The sequence below is a fragment of the Zootoca vivipara genome, chromosome 1 (assembly GCF_965207765.1).
Source record: "Zootoca vivipara chromosome 1, rZooViv2.hap1.1, whole genome shotgun sequence".
In the NCBI taxonomy this organism is placed as follows: domain Eukaryota; kingdom Metazoa; phylum Chordata; class Lepidosauria; order Squamata; family Lacertidae; genus Zootoca; species Zootoca vivipara.
In genome coordinates this window covers 25,964,369-25,981,532 of record NC_142582.1, presented here as the reverse complement: position 1 = coordinate 25,981,532, position 17,164 = coordinate 25,964,369, and the positions used below count along the sequence as shown (strand labels likewise).

At 42.2% G+C, this 17,164-nt stretch overlaps 1 protein-coding gene across 3 annotated transcripts in view; it reads left to right on the top strand.

Moving 5' to 3' along the window:
• The window catches only part of XIRP2 (xin actin binding repeat containing 2), a 100,102-nt gene that overhangs the window by 47,630 nt on the left and 35,308 nt on the right, over nt 1–17,164 (top strand). For all 3 annotated transcript variants that reach the window (XM_088660846.1, XM_088660857.1, XM_035133058.3), the window contains one exon: nt 7,359–7,484. In XM_088660846.1, coding sequence (XP_088516972.1) covers nt 7,359–7,484 — 126 coding nt within the window. The remainder of the gene's footprint in view (nt 1–7,358; nt 7,485–17,164) is intronic.

The window sequence follows — 17,164 nt, the reverse complement described above, 5'->3', positions numbered from 1 at the left end:
CTAAGTTAGTAATGTATAATAAATTCGGTGGGTCTGCTCTGAGTAGGACTACCATTGCTTACCACCCAATGAGTTGTATGGTGCTGCTCATACAGTATTTGGAGCAGACTAATCGAAATCAACGGAAGGCACTGATTTTGGTTATTGGTTTCAGTGGGTTTACTCTGATTAGAATTTATTTAGCTACATTCCAGCATTAATGGTACTTTACGACTGCTGCCAAATCAGATTGTGTTGCATCTTTAAAATTACCTAGGATTGAATATAAGGTAGGACGGATAAAAATTCGTACTGTGTACATCATACTGCTGGCCAATTTCTTTTCTTCCTGCTGCTGAAGGCATAAAATCTGTTCGAATTGGCTTAGTCAACAGAGAAATGAGATCTGTTTACACTCTTGTCACTTGATAAACCAGTTAAAGGAGTAGGGATAGCTGCAGATTCCCATGGCGGCGGCAGCTTCGTATTGTTGTTGTAGTAGTAGTTGCTTGAAATGACTGCAGTGCAGCCACAGCTGCCTCCCGTTGCAAGAAAAGCAACAGGAATGTTAAAAGATCATTGAAATGATTAGTGAATTGTAATGAAGATGGATTTCCTAATCCCGGGAAATATGGAACCAGCAGAAGGCTTGATGCCTGCAGTCATATCCATGGTTCTATAAAATTGGCTGCTTTACATAGGGTAATATGCCATTACCAGAGTGTTAGAGATGCCCTGGTTTTGTCCATATCCCCCATGTTGCACAATACACATAAAAACATAATAAATAGTAAGATTAGCAGTTTTCAGCTAAAGATTTGGAAGTAAAAGGAGGTTGTAGAAGAGTGCTAGTTAAGTTTATTATGTATTAAGATTTAGTGAAGTGTTATTTATTGTATTGAATTTTAAGATTTAACTAGAATAGAATTGCATATTGAAAGAAGTATAAGAGATTTATAGTACTGATAAGTTATTAAGAGTATTAATAAGTTTAGATAATTATTAAAAAGATTTGAATCAAGATTGGGAAAGTACTAAGGAAGTATTATAAAGAAACGTAGTTGGGAGGGAAAGGAGGAAGTCGATAAAGATTGTGATATAAGATTGAATTGATATTCTTTTTATTGTAATGTTGCTATTGCGCTATGTTGTGTTCATTTTGTGTCTTCTTTTTTCTGTTTTTTGTGTGTATATATATATATATATATATATATATATATATACACACACACACACACACACACACACACACACACACACACACACATACATAAAATTACACATAAAAAAGCTCTGTACAGGGGTACAGAGCTGCCTTCGGATGCCTTCTAAAGGTTACTCAACTCCTTGTCATCTGATGGGAGGGTGTTCCACAGGATAGATGCCACTACCGAGAAGGCCCTCTGCCTGGTTCCCTGTAGCTTCACTTCTCACATTGAGGGGGCCACCAGAAGGCCCTCGGCGCTGGATCTCAGTGTCCGAGCAGAAGGATGGGGGTGGAATTGCTCCTTCTGGTACACAGGGCTGAGGCCGTTTAGGGTATACCCACTCCAGCTGACCCTGCATGTGAAAACTTGTGTCAATGCACAAGATGCAGCTATGCTCACATGCTTAGCTTTGTGGGAGGGGCCACACCTGACAGTGGCAGCTACAGCTGGCAGCCCTGCTGCCTGACTGGCTCTGCCACTGCCTATCCACCCAGAGAGGCTTTCCAACTTCTCTCTTCCTAGAACAAATCAGGGAGAGATGAGGTGGAGGGTCTCAATGCTGCCACTAAAGGAACAGCGAGAAGAAAAATGCACGCACATAACCATGCAGGATTGAACTTCTGATGCACAGAGACCTCGTTCCTGCTTTCTACAGATCTTGGCCACAACAGTTGCCAATTCAGCTGCATCTGTTCCTGTTCCACACCTGATGTCACATATGACATCAGATTTGGGGCAGATGGACATGGTTTCTGGGCCAAATGAGGAGGCCTGGTGAGAAGCTCTCCATCCCTGCTACAGAAACTTAGCAGGGAACAAGTCCCATTGAACTCAGAAGTAGTTCAGAGCACTGGGATGCACTGTTAAAGTTGCTTTATACATAGAGGGTAACTTGAAACAGAGATGGGGCAAATTTTAATTCATGAGGCTGTAAGTTCATGGCACAATACTTATTTTTGAGGCTGTGTTTTGCTTTCGACAGTGAGTGATCACTTAAATTTTCGCAAACAGAATCTGTCTTCTTTGATACATTAAAAACACGCCCATACGGTGGTTTTGGTAATATGCAAATTTAATATGAAAATCGGTTGGTTGTTTAAAAGTCAAGCAATTAAGGAACTACAAATCTTCTTTTGACAGCCCCATTTAATAGTGCCAGAATACAAGTATCAGAATAAAAGTTCCACGCATAATACATAGAGCTTTGCATCACTAAGTGTCTCAAAGGAAGTACCCAGGTAATGTGCAGACTTTAAAGGTATTGCCTAATCTACTTCTTGCTGTTTAGCAGGTGGGATGGTTATTATTGGTCCCCAAACTCTACAGCAGGGGAACATGTGGACCTCCAGATTTTGCTGGAGCCCAAGTCCTAGCATCCATGAGCATGGGCCATGCTGGCTGTCAGAAGCACCAACCTGCACATTATTACATTATTATTATTATTATTATTATTATTATTATTATTATTATTATTATTACCTATTCTACCTATCACATGACAAATGTTGCGTTAGAGGTGCTTGGTTGATTGGCATTTCATTTTTGCTTAGAAAAAAAAGATTTTACTTGTTTGTTTTTGTGCTGGAGAAAGAAAGAGATACACTGCTTCCATAATTAAAATAGAGAATTTAATGGAAACCTGTAATCTCTCTCCAAATCCAATAATTGTATTAAGAACTCTACACACCTTTGTATTGTAAATTTACTGAATATTTAATCTTTTGTGCAATTTAAGGACTCAGTACGTAGCTAAACCTAACACTGAAATCAGAGCCACTTTCTCCCAAACAGGATGTCTGAACAGACAGTAGATATTTGCTAGTGGCCTTTTATATAAGTAACATTCATCGGAGAGCTTAAAGAGTGTCAGACTAAAATTGCCCACCACAAATCACTGAAAATTCACTGGCTTGCGCTAGGCATGCATGAAATGGCCGCTTGCTAATATAACTGGCTGTTCACATTTGCTCTGCCAAAACATAGATCTTCAAACGTAACTTCATGTCTTTTGCATCCTTTGGAAACCGGTGCTGTTTTGTTAGGACATGCCTAGTTGCTCACCAGATATATGTACTAGCTACCCAAAATGACTTGGACATTTCAAGAAAATTACATTCCCCACTGACTTGCTAGTTGCTATAGTGTTTTGGGGTTGTTGTTTTTAAGAAATATGTCAGATCCTGGCAGCTTTGGCTATTTAGTGCCCTGGTGTGAAATTGCCATTTCAAAACAGAGGACCCCAAATCTAAATGTAGGGTGTGACATCTCAACTTCCCCTTGATATAGTCCAAAATGATTGTCATACGGCAGGAACCAGGAGGGAGCCGTCTTTGTTGGGCAAATAAAGTTCCTGTGTGTTTTGCGAAAGGCAACAGAGGTGTGTGTGGAAGAAGGGAGCAGCACAGCCCCCTTTGTCTGGGGCTGACAAACAAGGTCATAAACAGGGTTTGATTTTTAACAAAATCACACAAACAGTGCAGGAGAAGAATTTTCGTACCTCTTGTTCATGTGGAAAATCTTGACGGAAAACTCTGCGCACTAAACTGAGAATGGGGAATGAAGTTGCCGGTTCCTTATCATGAGAGTGTTTTTATAGACTTTTTGGTGGTTTAGAAAGACATTTTAAAAATACCATACCTGTTTATTATAGTTCACTTCTCTTTCAATAGACAAGACGTGACTCTTCTTTGCCAGAGGTAACCTTTCCCAAGGTCACTGCTTCCGCCATCTCCTAGTTTGCAGCAAAGTGTTCAGTTAAACAGGCAGAGTGCTATATTCTAATGAAGTCCTATCAGCAAAGTAATTTGTCACAAAGCAGTGGTGTCCAATCCCCCTGCCACGATGTTTGCTGCTTTCCATCCGTCTTTGGATGGCCCCAAAGCCCTGCAAAACACAATAAAGAAAGTTACTAGTACCACTAGAGTACTGCAGGAGGTTAGATAGAACATGAGACAAAATTTTTGCTTGCTTTGTTTTGGACACCTTGCTGGGATTTTTAAAAAGTTCTTTAATTTTTGACATTATACCCTTCTTCATATCTCTTTGCCATGGTCTCCTTGCCACTCCCTTCCCTTGAAGGTGATGTTCTTGGCCCTTCGGTGGGTTTCTTATTCTTCCCATGCAGTTTCCAGCCCTGATACAGAGAAAAGTGTGTCTTTTTGCCCTTCCATAGTAATTCGCAAAAGGTGAGATCCAGATGGGAGAGAGCCAACTCCCACCTTTTGCTGTAGGGGAGATAAGTGAGATTCTTTTTTGTAACAAGGAAGTCAACTCCTTGTAACATGTAAATCATTTTGAATGAAAGTGAAGATAAAGATGGTGCCCCTCTCCATTCCACATACCGAAACCAACTGGGCTGCTAGTTTAATTTTCCCTTCACCACACCAGAGGATGACAGGCTGGCTTGAAGTTTCAAGGCACATTGTGTAGCATATTCAACTGTTTCTTCCAACACTTCACTGCTGCTGCCTGCCCCCACCCAAGTTTCTGCTGCCTAAGGCAACTTCTTCCCTCTGCCTAATGGTAGAGATGGTCCTGATATCAGTGGGGAAATATACCATTTAAAAAGTATCCCATTGCCACCACTACTTCCTCCTCTTCCTCCTCCTCCTCCTCCTCCTCCTCCTCCTCCTCCTCTTCTTCTTCTTCTTCTTCTTCTTCTTCTTCTTCTTCTTCTTCTTCTTCTTCTTCTAGGATGTTTTTTTCGTTTTTTAAAAAAATCAATATGTTTTTGAAGCTATTTTGGGAGGCAATTTCTTAACCTTGGAGTTATGAAGTCTCTGAGTGAATTCATACCTGTCCAAATCATGTTTGTATGGGTGTTGTTGTTGTTGTTTTATCCCACAAACTTGCACAATGCACTCTGGCAATATACCCCCTTGCATTCCTGGAAAACAAAGTGCGCAATGGAGATTTGCAAAGTGTGTGCTCATCTGTTTTTCACAGCTTTAATATATAAGAATGCTGGAAGCAAATGTGCAGATTTGTCAAGCTGGCACCCAAAGAATGAAATATATGCTTCACCCACTCACACTTGGATATTAGAGAACAACGCAGTAATGTATCAGAAACAAATAGGATCTCTATACTTAGGGGCAAACAACATGATATACAGAAATGCATGCAATGCAGCTGCAGCAACTTATTCTCCTGAAGGGATTAAATAAATAAATAAAAACAGCTGGGGAGGGGACAAATTTTATCAGAGAAGCCGTGAATGGGGGGGGGGAGGGTCCTTTACCATTTCCGATGGGCCATCTTCATACTCAAGATCCTCCTTCCCACTTCACATCTGATATCCACATGTGGATCTTGAGGATAGTTTGGAGGAAAGGGGACATGGCCAGTAGAAAAATGGAGAAAGGATGAGGTAAACTCCTGGTCACCTGAGGCTTCTAGATCAGTGTTTCCAGCTCTTGTTGGACTACAGCTCCCATCGTCCCTAGCTAGCAGGACCAGTGGTCAGGGCAGGGCCATCTCAAGCATGTCGGGCGCCCTGGCACCGTGGTGCGGAGATTGCTCTGGGGCCCCCACCCTGGTGGGTGGGCGCAGCGTGCAGCACGGCTTCTGTGCGGTTTTGCTGCGCGGCACCCCCCTGCCGCCCTGGCGCCCTGGCGCCCCGCGCCACCCAGCCTACCCCTAGAGCTGGCCCTGGGTCAGGGATCATGGGAATTGTAGTCCCCCAAAATAGCTGGCTGCGCAAGTTTGGGAAACACTGTTCTAGATTCAAACAGGCTGCTTTTCTTTAGAAAAAGCAGTCATTGTTGGTGTGTCATGTGCATTTGTGCACAATGTATATAGCTTGCCCCAGGCCAAACATGCACATGCATGACCCAAACTCCAGACAGAGCTTTGGATCCGGGTTATTACCCTAAAGCAGAGATGGGGAACCATATGGTTTTGAACCACAGTTCTTGTTTTTCCTGACCATTGGCCATGGTGACTGTGGTTGGTGGGAGTTGGGGTTCACAGTTTCCCACCCCTGTCCTAAAATTACCTGCTGGTTCACACTCCCTTCCTGCTTCCTGCTTCCTCCTCTTACATGGTGTTCAAAATAAAAGGATCCTATTAACACAAAGGAAAACAAAGGAAGATAGATAGATCCTAAGTGGTGGTGATTAGTCATCATTGTGGTTGTCAGGAGCCAGTGGCTTCCAGATGCATTGTGGACACGCCACTGTTCTAAAAGTCTCGCTGGAATCCCAGTTTCCAACTTGTCATTGAGCCTCGGCTTTTCTAGCTTACTTTGTGGCTTTCTCTGGGTCAGTGTCTGAAATGCAGTTCTTTCCAAACACAGAGTGCAGCGTGCATTAGTGTGCTAATCCATCTGCATTATGGAAGGGGCCTCTGAGACTTTGCATGTTGGTTTTGAAAAGAGATTAATTCGTAGCTGTGTAAAGGCAGAATCTCTTCGTTGTCTCTGAACACCTGACAGTGTAAAGTAGTTAATGGTATTGAAGAAGCTCTGGATTAGGGGATTCTGAAATCTGCTTATTGTTAGTATGGCTTTAATCTTTTAAATCAATGAGGTAATATAATACCACAGCAAGCTTCTCTAAGTAGGAATCTTCATAATGTACAGCCCATTCATATTGTAAGGATTTTGATGACAGCCTCCTAATAGGTTTGCTTTCTAACTTTGGCATGGCTTATTAAGAAATGTATGCAAATGAGCTGCTGTTCGGGACACAAGGAACAAGTGTCAAAAGGCATTTTCTGCATAAACAAAACAAACAACATCATCATTGCATAGTAATTCGCATCTTATACTGTGTGCACTTCTAATATTTTAAAACTCCTTTGACTTATTTTTCTTTAAAAAAAGCAATCCGACAAAATTATTATTATTATTATTATTATTATTATTATTATTATTATTATTATTATTATTTGTAGCCTCCCCAATCTGGCTGAGTCTCCCCAGCCACTCTGGGTGGCTCCCAATCAAGTATTATAACAATATAGCATTAAATATGAATAATGCAGAAGCGTCATTCGGAAGAATAGGCAGAATAGCAACTATAGTTACCTGTAAGTAAGATGATGGTTGAGAGACAGCGACTGGCTCAGTTCACCCAGCAAGCTTCATGGCTGGGTGAGGATATGAACCCTCCTCTCATGCATCCTAATCCGACGCTCTAACCACTACACCACCCTTGTTTGTCCCACCAGGCTCTTGAAGAAACAGAGGCTTGTAGGATACCTGGAGGTTTGGCAAGCGTGAAGAACCAATTTGAAAAAGGAGAAACTGCCTCATCGCAGAGTTCTCAGTACCAATACCAGCAGAAATCTGTACAGGTAAGAAGTAGTAGAATTAGTAATGGTGGCTGTGTGGAGGGTAGTCCTAGTTTTAAGCAACAATAATAAGTATTGACCTTGTAAGTCACCTTCATATAAATCAGGGTGTATGGGGTTTTTTGTGTTTTTTTAAAAAATGTGTGATAGCCCATTCATATTCACAAGACTCAGCTATACAGCTGCAAATTAAACATTTTAAGTGTGTTTAAAGTGCAATACACAATGTGACGCTAGATGGCAATGGTGAGCCTTAGGGAAAATTCAATGTATTTTTTTTTATTAAAAAAAAACACTTTTTGGAAAAAGCATTCTTGGAACTTTTTAAATATGTGTGTAGATTGCACCTACCAGTAAGTCTTTTAAAGACTGTCATCACTAAGAACATGGCTCACGGCATCTTTTCATCATGTTATCATAACCCAAACTTGGTCTGTTGCAGTACATATTTTGTTAAACTTATATGATCTCGGCCAAATCTGGTGGTTTGCAAAAAACAACGTAAGCGTTTTCGATCTTCTTGACAGTGTTGCTGGCGTTGCTTGTGTAACGGATATTGTTATTGACAGCACGGCTACTGTTATTTATTGCCCATCATCAAGTATCCCATCGTATACCCACCCCACCCCCTGCCAGCCACATTGTAATTCATCTGTCTTGTGGTGGCATCACATTAATTTTGACATGTCCCTTTCTTCTTTCCACACGAGACCTGTGCGTGCAGCTAAACACTGTTATTTGCTTCACTGTTTTCTGTTTTAAACGTTTACTCAATCCTCAATCCTCAATTGTGTTGTTGGTCCTAACTGGGTTTTTTTCTTGGGGGCTGGGGGTTGATACGGAGAAGTGTCACATGTCTGTATGGCTTTATTTTAAGCCTTCAAGCACTGTGATCGTGTCTCTTGACTTTACAGTTACTTGGTGGAACTGTGAAGTGTGACTCAAACCAAAATTGATCATGCAGCATCCACCACCCAGTATTGTAATGTTTCTGCTTCCATCCACAATGCCCCGCCCTCTAGTCCTCCTCCTCTCAGCTTGTCAATGATACTTTTTGCCTCAGGATACAGATTTCTAGCCAACATCGTTTGTGCAGATTACTGAGCCATTCATTGATAGGATTTACTCAAGTACCTCTGAGGGAAGCTGAGATAATCATTCTTACTTTTAAAAATAATCTGCCTACATATTTATTGCTTACTACTACTACTACTACTACTATGGGATGCGGGTGGCGCTGTGGGTTGAACCACTGAGCCTGGGGCTTGCCGATCAGAAGGTCGGCTGTTCGAATCCCTGCAACGGGGTGAGCTCCTGTTGCTCGGTCCCAGCTCCTGCCCACCTAGCAGCTTGAAAGCACATCCAAGTGCAAGTAGATAAATAGGTACCACCACAGCGGGAAGGAAAACGGCGTTTCCGTGCGCTGCTCTGGTTCACCAGAAGTGGCTTTGTCATGCTGGCCACATGACCTGGAAGCTGTACGCCGGCTCCCTCGGCCAATAACGCGAGATGAGCACAGCAACCCCATAGTCGGCCATGACTGGACCTAATGGTCAGGGGTCCCTTTACCTTTACCTTACTACTGCTATTATTTAGTATTCAATAAATTTGTAGTCCACCCTTCATTTGTAGATCTCAGAGCAGTTCACAGCATAAAAATGCAAGATAAAAGCACGAAATATTTTATTTTATTTTTATTTTGTTTTGTATGCTGTCCTATACCCTTAGGTCTCAGGACAGTTCACAACATAAACTAATATAACAGAGAGTTATATAGGTAGAGAGACAGGATAAGAAATATAACAATTATTGTTAATGGCTACCATCATCACTTCAAGGAAATATACATTTCAGCATATCAGATTGGATGTAACTCCAAAACAATGTCAGTAAACAGAGTACCATTAGTAAAGATTGATTGATTGATTTACAATGTATCCTTAAATATCGCTAGTGCTCACATAAAACTCTGCATACTCATATGGTTGGCGAATAAAAAACAACAACGCTACAGAGCTTGCATTATAAAGTTTTATGACTGTGAAATTCTCCAACTTGCAAGAGGGCTGGCCCTTGGCATTTTGTTGACTGAACAACAGAACAGCAAAGGATGCGTCCCCAAACCTATCCCTATGCACGCTCAGGGTGCATAGGGAACCCAAGCTGGCCAAGTTGTTTTCAAAGAAAATACCACAAGTCCCTTTCTCTGGGAGCAAAAATGCAATAATCGTACATTAAATAATTAACAGTTTGCTACTTTCTCGTGACACTCAAAATCAACTGCCTGAGGCAGCCCCTTCACTCTGCCTAATGATAGCGCCGGCCCTGCATTGCCATCTGAAAGAGGATGAGCCATGGGAACATTCACTTGGCTTTAAACAAAAAAAAGTAATATGAGCTGCTTGGCCATTTTCCTGGATGCACATGAATACAGTAGTGGTATTTTTCAATGTTCTGTTTTACAAGGTTACTGTAAGATAAAGGTGAAGGACCCCTGGACAGTTAAGTCCAGTCAAAGGTGACTATAGGGTTGCGGCACTCATCTAACTTTCAGGCCAAGTGAGCCAGAGTTTGTCCACAGACAGCTTTCCGAGTCATGTGACCAGCATGACTAAACCGCTTCTGGTACAACAGAAGCGAGAGCGCACGGACATGCCATTTACCTTCCTGCCACAGCAGTACCTATTTACCTACTTGCACTGGTATGCTTTTGAACTGCTAGGTTGGCAGAAGCTGGGACAGAGTAATGTGAGCTCACCCCACTGCAGGGACTCGAACTGCCAACCTTCTGAATTGGCAAGCCCAAGAGGCTCAGTGGTTTAGACCACAGCGCCACCCGCGTCCCTGTGGCGGTTACTGTATCTGAAGGGAAAACAAACAAATGAATGAAGTGCCAGTCAAAACTCTTATTGTAGAACAGTGATCCAAACATACCTCTGTTCTATGGCCCCCAAACATATGAAAATGTAAAACATGTCTTTGGGGTTATAATTCATTATAAACTATCTGTGAGTGTTTTGCATATATTTTTCTTGGAGCTGTACTAAGCTGTTCTCTTTGGGAAAGAGTTTGCTGTTTTCTTTGTGTTAAATTTAATCAGCTTCTCTAAATAGATCAAAAATGGCACAGAGGAATCCAGATGCTACACAAAGCCATATAAATGCAGCTTCCAAATGTTGGTTTAGATAAGAGGTTTATGTATTTTATTACTTCATTATCATATATCATGGAAAAAACTGTTGCAGCCAAGTTAATGATTTTCGGAATATGTAAGGGATGGTATAATGAAACTCATTGCACTATCTATGTGCTGTTCATTTTGAGAAATAGTAACGGCTTGATAAACAGCCACATTTACTCTAATGCTCAGCACTCATCTATGAAACAGGAAAATGATGTTAGTCTAAAACTCTGCTGAACCAATAAATAAAATTCCATCCTCTTGAGGTGCTTTAAATCAAGGTCATTCATACACAAGGTCACTGTCAATTATGTCATCCAGCTTTTACAGTCCACAGCGAGACAGCTAGCTGCCTTTGGGTGTCAACGTGAGCAGGTTTTATTTACATAAAATGAGAACTCTGTATCCAAAGGCAGGGTTTTTCTCCAGTTATGAATATGTTAAGAATTAAAAGCATCACCAGAAAATGTTTTGAGTCTAATGCTGGAGGTACATGTCAATGAAATCATGGGTTTTCACATGGAGAATTGTGATTAAACCCTTTCACACAATCTGTAGTAGGAAATGTTTCATCCCTAGAAAAATGTCATATCGTGTTTGTCCATGCCTGGGTTTGTGTGCCTGGTTTCAAATAAAGGTTAAGGTTCTTGGTTCTTCTTCCTGGAGAAGTCCATTAGGATGAAGCAGCTTGAAATTACTCAGAGTAGCCTGAAATCTTGACTAGGACTGGGCAGAGGCACCAGCTTCTCAAGTTGATTGAGGGGCCCAATGTGATGTCCTGATGTTGTCACAAGGAGCCATGGGACAGAGCCAAATGTCCTCTGAACATTGACAGGGTCCGGCCCTCTAAAAAAAATTAGGGGGGGCTGAAACTGCCTCAGCCCCTAGGAGCTAGCATGTATAGACCAGGGACTGAGTACTGTATAGTAAATGTATGTGAGAGAGTTTCTCTGTGTGTATGTGGTTGTACTGTAAACAAATCCATTTTGCATCAAGGCTGCTTGGCTTTTAAACTGTGGGTGAAACCCAATGGGGGGGACGACGGACTACTGCTTGTACAACAGGGCTTCCCCTTCCTCCTGGAGGCTTCCTTGGTTACAGCTCCAAAGGGGTGAGGGGAAGGTGAAGTCCATTCCACTCATGCACTGACAACTGGCTATCACCCTGTGAATTTTAACATTAGCCATTGACAATACTTCACTATGCTTCCTTAAATTAACCCACTGATACCTAATATGGGAATATAGGTTGTGCATGAGGCAGGGCTAGTATTGAAAACTCTTCTGGAAGAGGCCATGTTATGACATCAATACATTCTGCATTCTCTCTCTCTCTCTCTCTCTCTCTGCCAGCAGGCAGCCATTGTTGCAGTACAGGTGCAGGGAAACACATGTCTTGATAATGTGACAACCTGGATATGTCATTACTGTAGCTTCCAGATGACCCTTCGTCATGATTTGCTTGCAGGAGTATTAGACAAAGTTGGCTATTTAATGAGCATTCACTCTCAAGGCTTCATCATCGCAATGTGCTCCATACGGGGCTACCCTTCTGCTTTGTCTGGAAGCTCCAGCTGGTGCCCATTGCTGCGTCTAGATTGTTGATGGGAACATGTCAGCACATAACACTGGTACTTAAAAGCTTCCACTGGCTGCCCATATTATACTGGACCAGGTTCAGGGTTCTTGTCTTAATGTTCAATGCCCTTAGGTGCAAGATATCTTCAGCACCTCCTGATGCTTTATATCTCTGGCCAACCACTGTGATCTTTGAAGATAGACTCAGTTAGCACCCCCCACCCCCAGTTAAGATAAATGGTTTCTAACTACCGGAAGCTATGCATTCAGTATTTTGGGCAAAATCCTATGCAGCGGCGGAGCTTCATGCTCCGCCACCGGGGGCGGAGAGCAGGCGCGCTGCCCCCAGGGACGTGGCACGCATTCTGGGGGTGGGGCGAGGTGCGCGTTTTGGGGACAGGGTGTGCCGTGTGCAGGGACGGAGCACAGATTTTGGGGGCGGGCGCACCGTGCACAGGGGTGGGGCGTGCATTTTGGGGCGGGGTGCACGTTTGGGGGTGGGGCGGGCAGCTGCGATGGCGTCCCTGGGATTGCGCCACCCGGGGCGCCCCACCCCCACCGCCCCTATCTTCCTATGCCCTGATCTTATGGAACCCCCTTCCAATTGAGATTAAGCAGGCACCTTCTCTCTTGTAAACTTCAGGTGCTTGAAAAAGATGTTCCTATTTTGGCAGGTGTTAATGGCAGTTTTCTGTTTCTAGGATAGATTTTAAGTGTCCGGATTGTAGAGGGTTATTTTGTTTAAACATTTTATGTGCACCACATAGACATTCTGTGTTTTAAGTGGGCGATGTGGTGCTCCCCAGATATTGCTGGACTTCAGCTACCATCATTTTTGGCTATTAACCAAGCTGGGTGTTGCTACAGGGAGCAGGAGTACAACAGCAGTTGGAGGGCACTATGTTAGCTAACCCTCCATTACAGGAAAGCAAATTTAGGTGAAACTTGAGGGAGAAAAAAGCCAAAATAATTAAAGGTGTGAAACACAAAAGGCCTATATTTAATAGGTTTTATGCAATTTCCTCAGACCGTCTCATATTTACAGTCAGAAATTCTGTCAGCTATGGTGATACAATGAACCGTTCTGAAAGCTCTCTGTGGCACGGTACATTTCATTGGTGCAAGTTTAACATGGCTCAGCAGAAAAACCAGGAGTGAGTTATAGAGGTCAACCAAAACAAGCGTAAATAAAGCCTTTTACAGTGTGCTAAAAGTGTTTTTTATTGATACTGGGCTTTATCTTCAGGTACTTTGTGCCATGTTAGCAGTTCCCTGGTCTCTCCAGGCTGGTCAGAAGTATCTGTTTCCTTCCATGTAGTTAATAATTATTTTCCATGTTACTTTTTAACTGGGAATTGGGGGGGGGGGAGAGATTTGATTCAGTTTTCATTTAAAGGCAAATTTACTTAATTCACACTTAACAATATGCAAATCAAAACACAGCCAACTCTCAAAATTTGCACTTCTCCAAAGGTAACTTCTCCAGCCAAGTAATGTGTATGAGAAATACCTATATTGTACATGCCATGATGTAGCATTATTCCCAAAGAGCAGTCTGTCCCGAGAATGGAACCTGAGCAGCCACACTGTGGAAAGTCATTTCTGTTGTTTTTAAAAAAGAAATGAAGAAACTGAGAGCACCTTGAATCAACGATGAACTTTTTAAACAATAGCCCCAAAGACTAATCCAATCAGAGGACATTCCCGAACCTCCTCAAAATGCATGAAAATCACTGGGATAAATACTTCAGCCAAGGACTAGATTTGAATGGATATGGGAAGGGAGAGGGAACCTGGCAGGTTCCCCACAAAAAAACCGAAAAGACCATCTTCTTTGTGTAGCATTTACAGCAGTGTTTCCCAAACTTGTGTCTCCAGCTGTTTTTGGACTACAGCTCCCATCATTCCTAGCCAGCAGGGTCAGTGGTGGTCAGGGATGATGGGTATTGTAGTTCAAAAACAGCTGGGGACCCAAGTTTGGGGGACGACAACTGGTTTAAAGCAGGAGATAGAATGTGTATGCAATAGAAGTTTAGTATAATACTAAACTTTCAACTTCTTGAGACTGAAAAGAAGTTTTTGCCCAATTAGTAATGTCCTGTGAATTATGCCACTCTTAATTGAATTTTCAAATGCATCATGAAGAAGAAATCAGCTTTTTTAACAGGTTTGTTAAAACAACAACAACCAAAAAACCCAAAGCAAGCGCAGACCTCTAGGCGTCTTCTTTGTCTTCTCTGTATGCAGGCTTTATACAAATAAATCCTATTAGCAGCAATATGTGCTGGAAGGCTAAAAAACAAAACAAAACCCCCACCATAGTCCTTTGGGCTGAAAAGGAATTCCAGGCACAGAAGACACTCACAGAGAGCACAAAAATTATCTTTTTGGTCTTAATAGAATAGGGCAGAGCAGAAAGAGGGACTGTCTGGATAAAAATGAGAGCTTGGTCTCATTTACTCAGAGTTTCCTGGCCTGTGGATGGGTCTGTCATAGTGAGAGGGCATTCATCACTTACCACTAGTCCATACCATCACCTTGGATATATTATATAGAGGGTTGCTAATCCTTTAGGAGCTCAACTCTATTTCTTCCTTTGCTTTCACTGATGGCGCTGTATTTATATCCAATGGAGCTTTCTCTTCCATAGAATCATAAATAATACACACCCCTAGTAAAATAAAAAAATAAAAAAGGTGCTCGCCATTTGATTTAACATGATTTGTCAGTAATGTACCACACTCTCACGGTGCAATCTCAACTGGTACTTACCTATGCTTAGTGTATTTCACTTACTTAAAGTAAACCTAATGCTAAAAATAAGTGTAGATCGAAATGCATATGGTAGTCATATCCCTTGAGGTATATGGGAGACAGGCAGGGAGAGTAGCCTCCAGCAAAAAATCTCATCTAATCAAATTACGCATTCACTTTCCCTTCTGAAACTGCATGGGTTTTCTGTCCACAGATTTCTGACAACTCTTAAGGGAATCCATAGCCTGTCACAGGAAATTATTCAATTCCTTTTAATCAATGTGATGCATTCCCAGTTTGAAAGCTGTTTTAAGCCACCCGAGCAAATGTAAAGATCAGGTCTGCTGTGTTGCCCTATTGCAAGCCAGGATTCACGTAGCTAATGATAACAAGGAAATCCAGGCTGGCATACTGTCCTTATTTAACTTTGGTATCTTGGGTCAATATTCAATGCAGTGTAACAAAAAGAGCAATAGAAGCTTGATCAAGATGCATTTTAAACATTGGGCTTGAAGTATGCATCACCTCAGTTAGAAATAATAATGATTTTTCCCCCTAAGGAACATGGGCTCAACAATCTCCTAATGTTATTGTTGTGCATTAGAGTCAAATAGGCAAAAATTACCTGATTTTACAGTGAATTTTCTTTCATACTGCAGCTTTCAGGTCAATAGCTGTTTGCCTCTCTTTTCAGACTGCTATTTTGTTTTGTGTGTGTGTAGGAGCACACAGCAGAGTCTTACTATAAAAGATCTTTGTTCTAGAAGGAACAATTGGCAATAAACAGTGGAAAGCAAGTTAAAGCTTCATTTTTGAAAGCTAGCAACGAACCAGGAAAGCATATCAGTTCCATGACATTGTAAGATCTGGGAGGCAGATGGAAGTAGGCTTGCTCTTTTCTAATCACCGACAGGATCCTCCTCGAATGATTTCCTCTGTGAGCATTCATTCAAATTATTTGCTGTGGATCTTAAAAATATTCTACTAGGAGGAACATTTTGGATCCAAGACACTGACTTGGCTTTAACTCACCCTACCCTTAGTATAGGAGTGGAAGGTGGTTCTGACCATACACCTTAGGTACCCATGAGGCCAAGGCAACAAGGCAGGTCTGTGGTTTCAGCACCACGGAGAGCTCCAAGTGAACCACTTGCTCTGAGGAAGTCTGGAGATGACCTGAGACCTAATGCATCTCTTTATTCAGCCTACCTTCCCCAGTCTCCACCACCTTGGCCTGACACCTGTGGTTCTGGCCAGCACTCTATCCTGAATACAAGTACTTACTCTTTCTGTGACCTTCCTTCTGATGTTCTCCTTGCATTGCTGAGCAGGTCTGATTTCTCTATCTGTCTTGGGGCTAATAACGTCTCTTAAGGACCTAAGCTCTGCAGGCTTCAGACCACAGCCTCGGGTTCCATGGCTTCCAAGTCATCAGCCCAAGCCTCTGTAGGAGCACACAGTGAACCTGGTCCAATTCCCCAATGAGTGGCTGACTCCTCTTTATTCAACTCTGATTCTCTGATTCTCTTCTGCTGTCTGTAATTTGGGCACTGATACCATTTTATTACAAAGGTATTATATATTAGTTGTACAAGCTTTTGAGGTATGTGCAGTTCTTCACATAAAATGAGTGGCTGAATAATGGTTAGTACTTGCTTCTAGCTGAACTGAAAGCAAAGTCCAACTAAAGGGAAAACATCACTCGTCTCTGGATAGCAAAAAAATATATGTATTAGTAACCCTTATATTCTGGCTTCTGAAGAACTCAGGGTGGCATGCTTGCAATGATCTCCTTTCATCCTCTTGGCATCCTGGTGGGATAGGTAATGCTGACTTGCTAAAGGCCACAAAATGCACATCATGGCTGCGTTGGAAGCAAACTGAAGATGCCATGTGAAAGCCTCCATCTGTCAGATTATATCAGCTTCCGCATTTACAAAAATACAGCCCAGTTTAAATGTGCTGAGCAAAAAAGAAAGAAAAGGAAATGCGCACACAGTGTCACCAGTTATGTGTGCATAATGAACATGCTAGCACAAAATACTCCTGAGGCACAGATCACTTGTGTACTAATGCTGCACATGTAGACGCCAACAGGCATGACACCAGGTGCATGGAACCTGTTTCACATTTAACCCAAGTCTCAGTCCCATTGTATCCCAGTGACATAC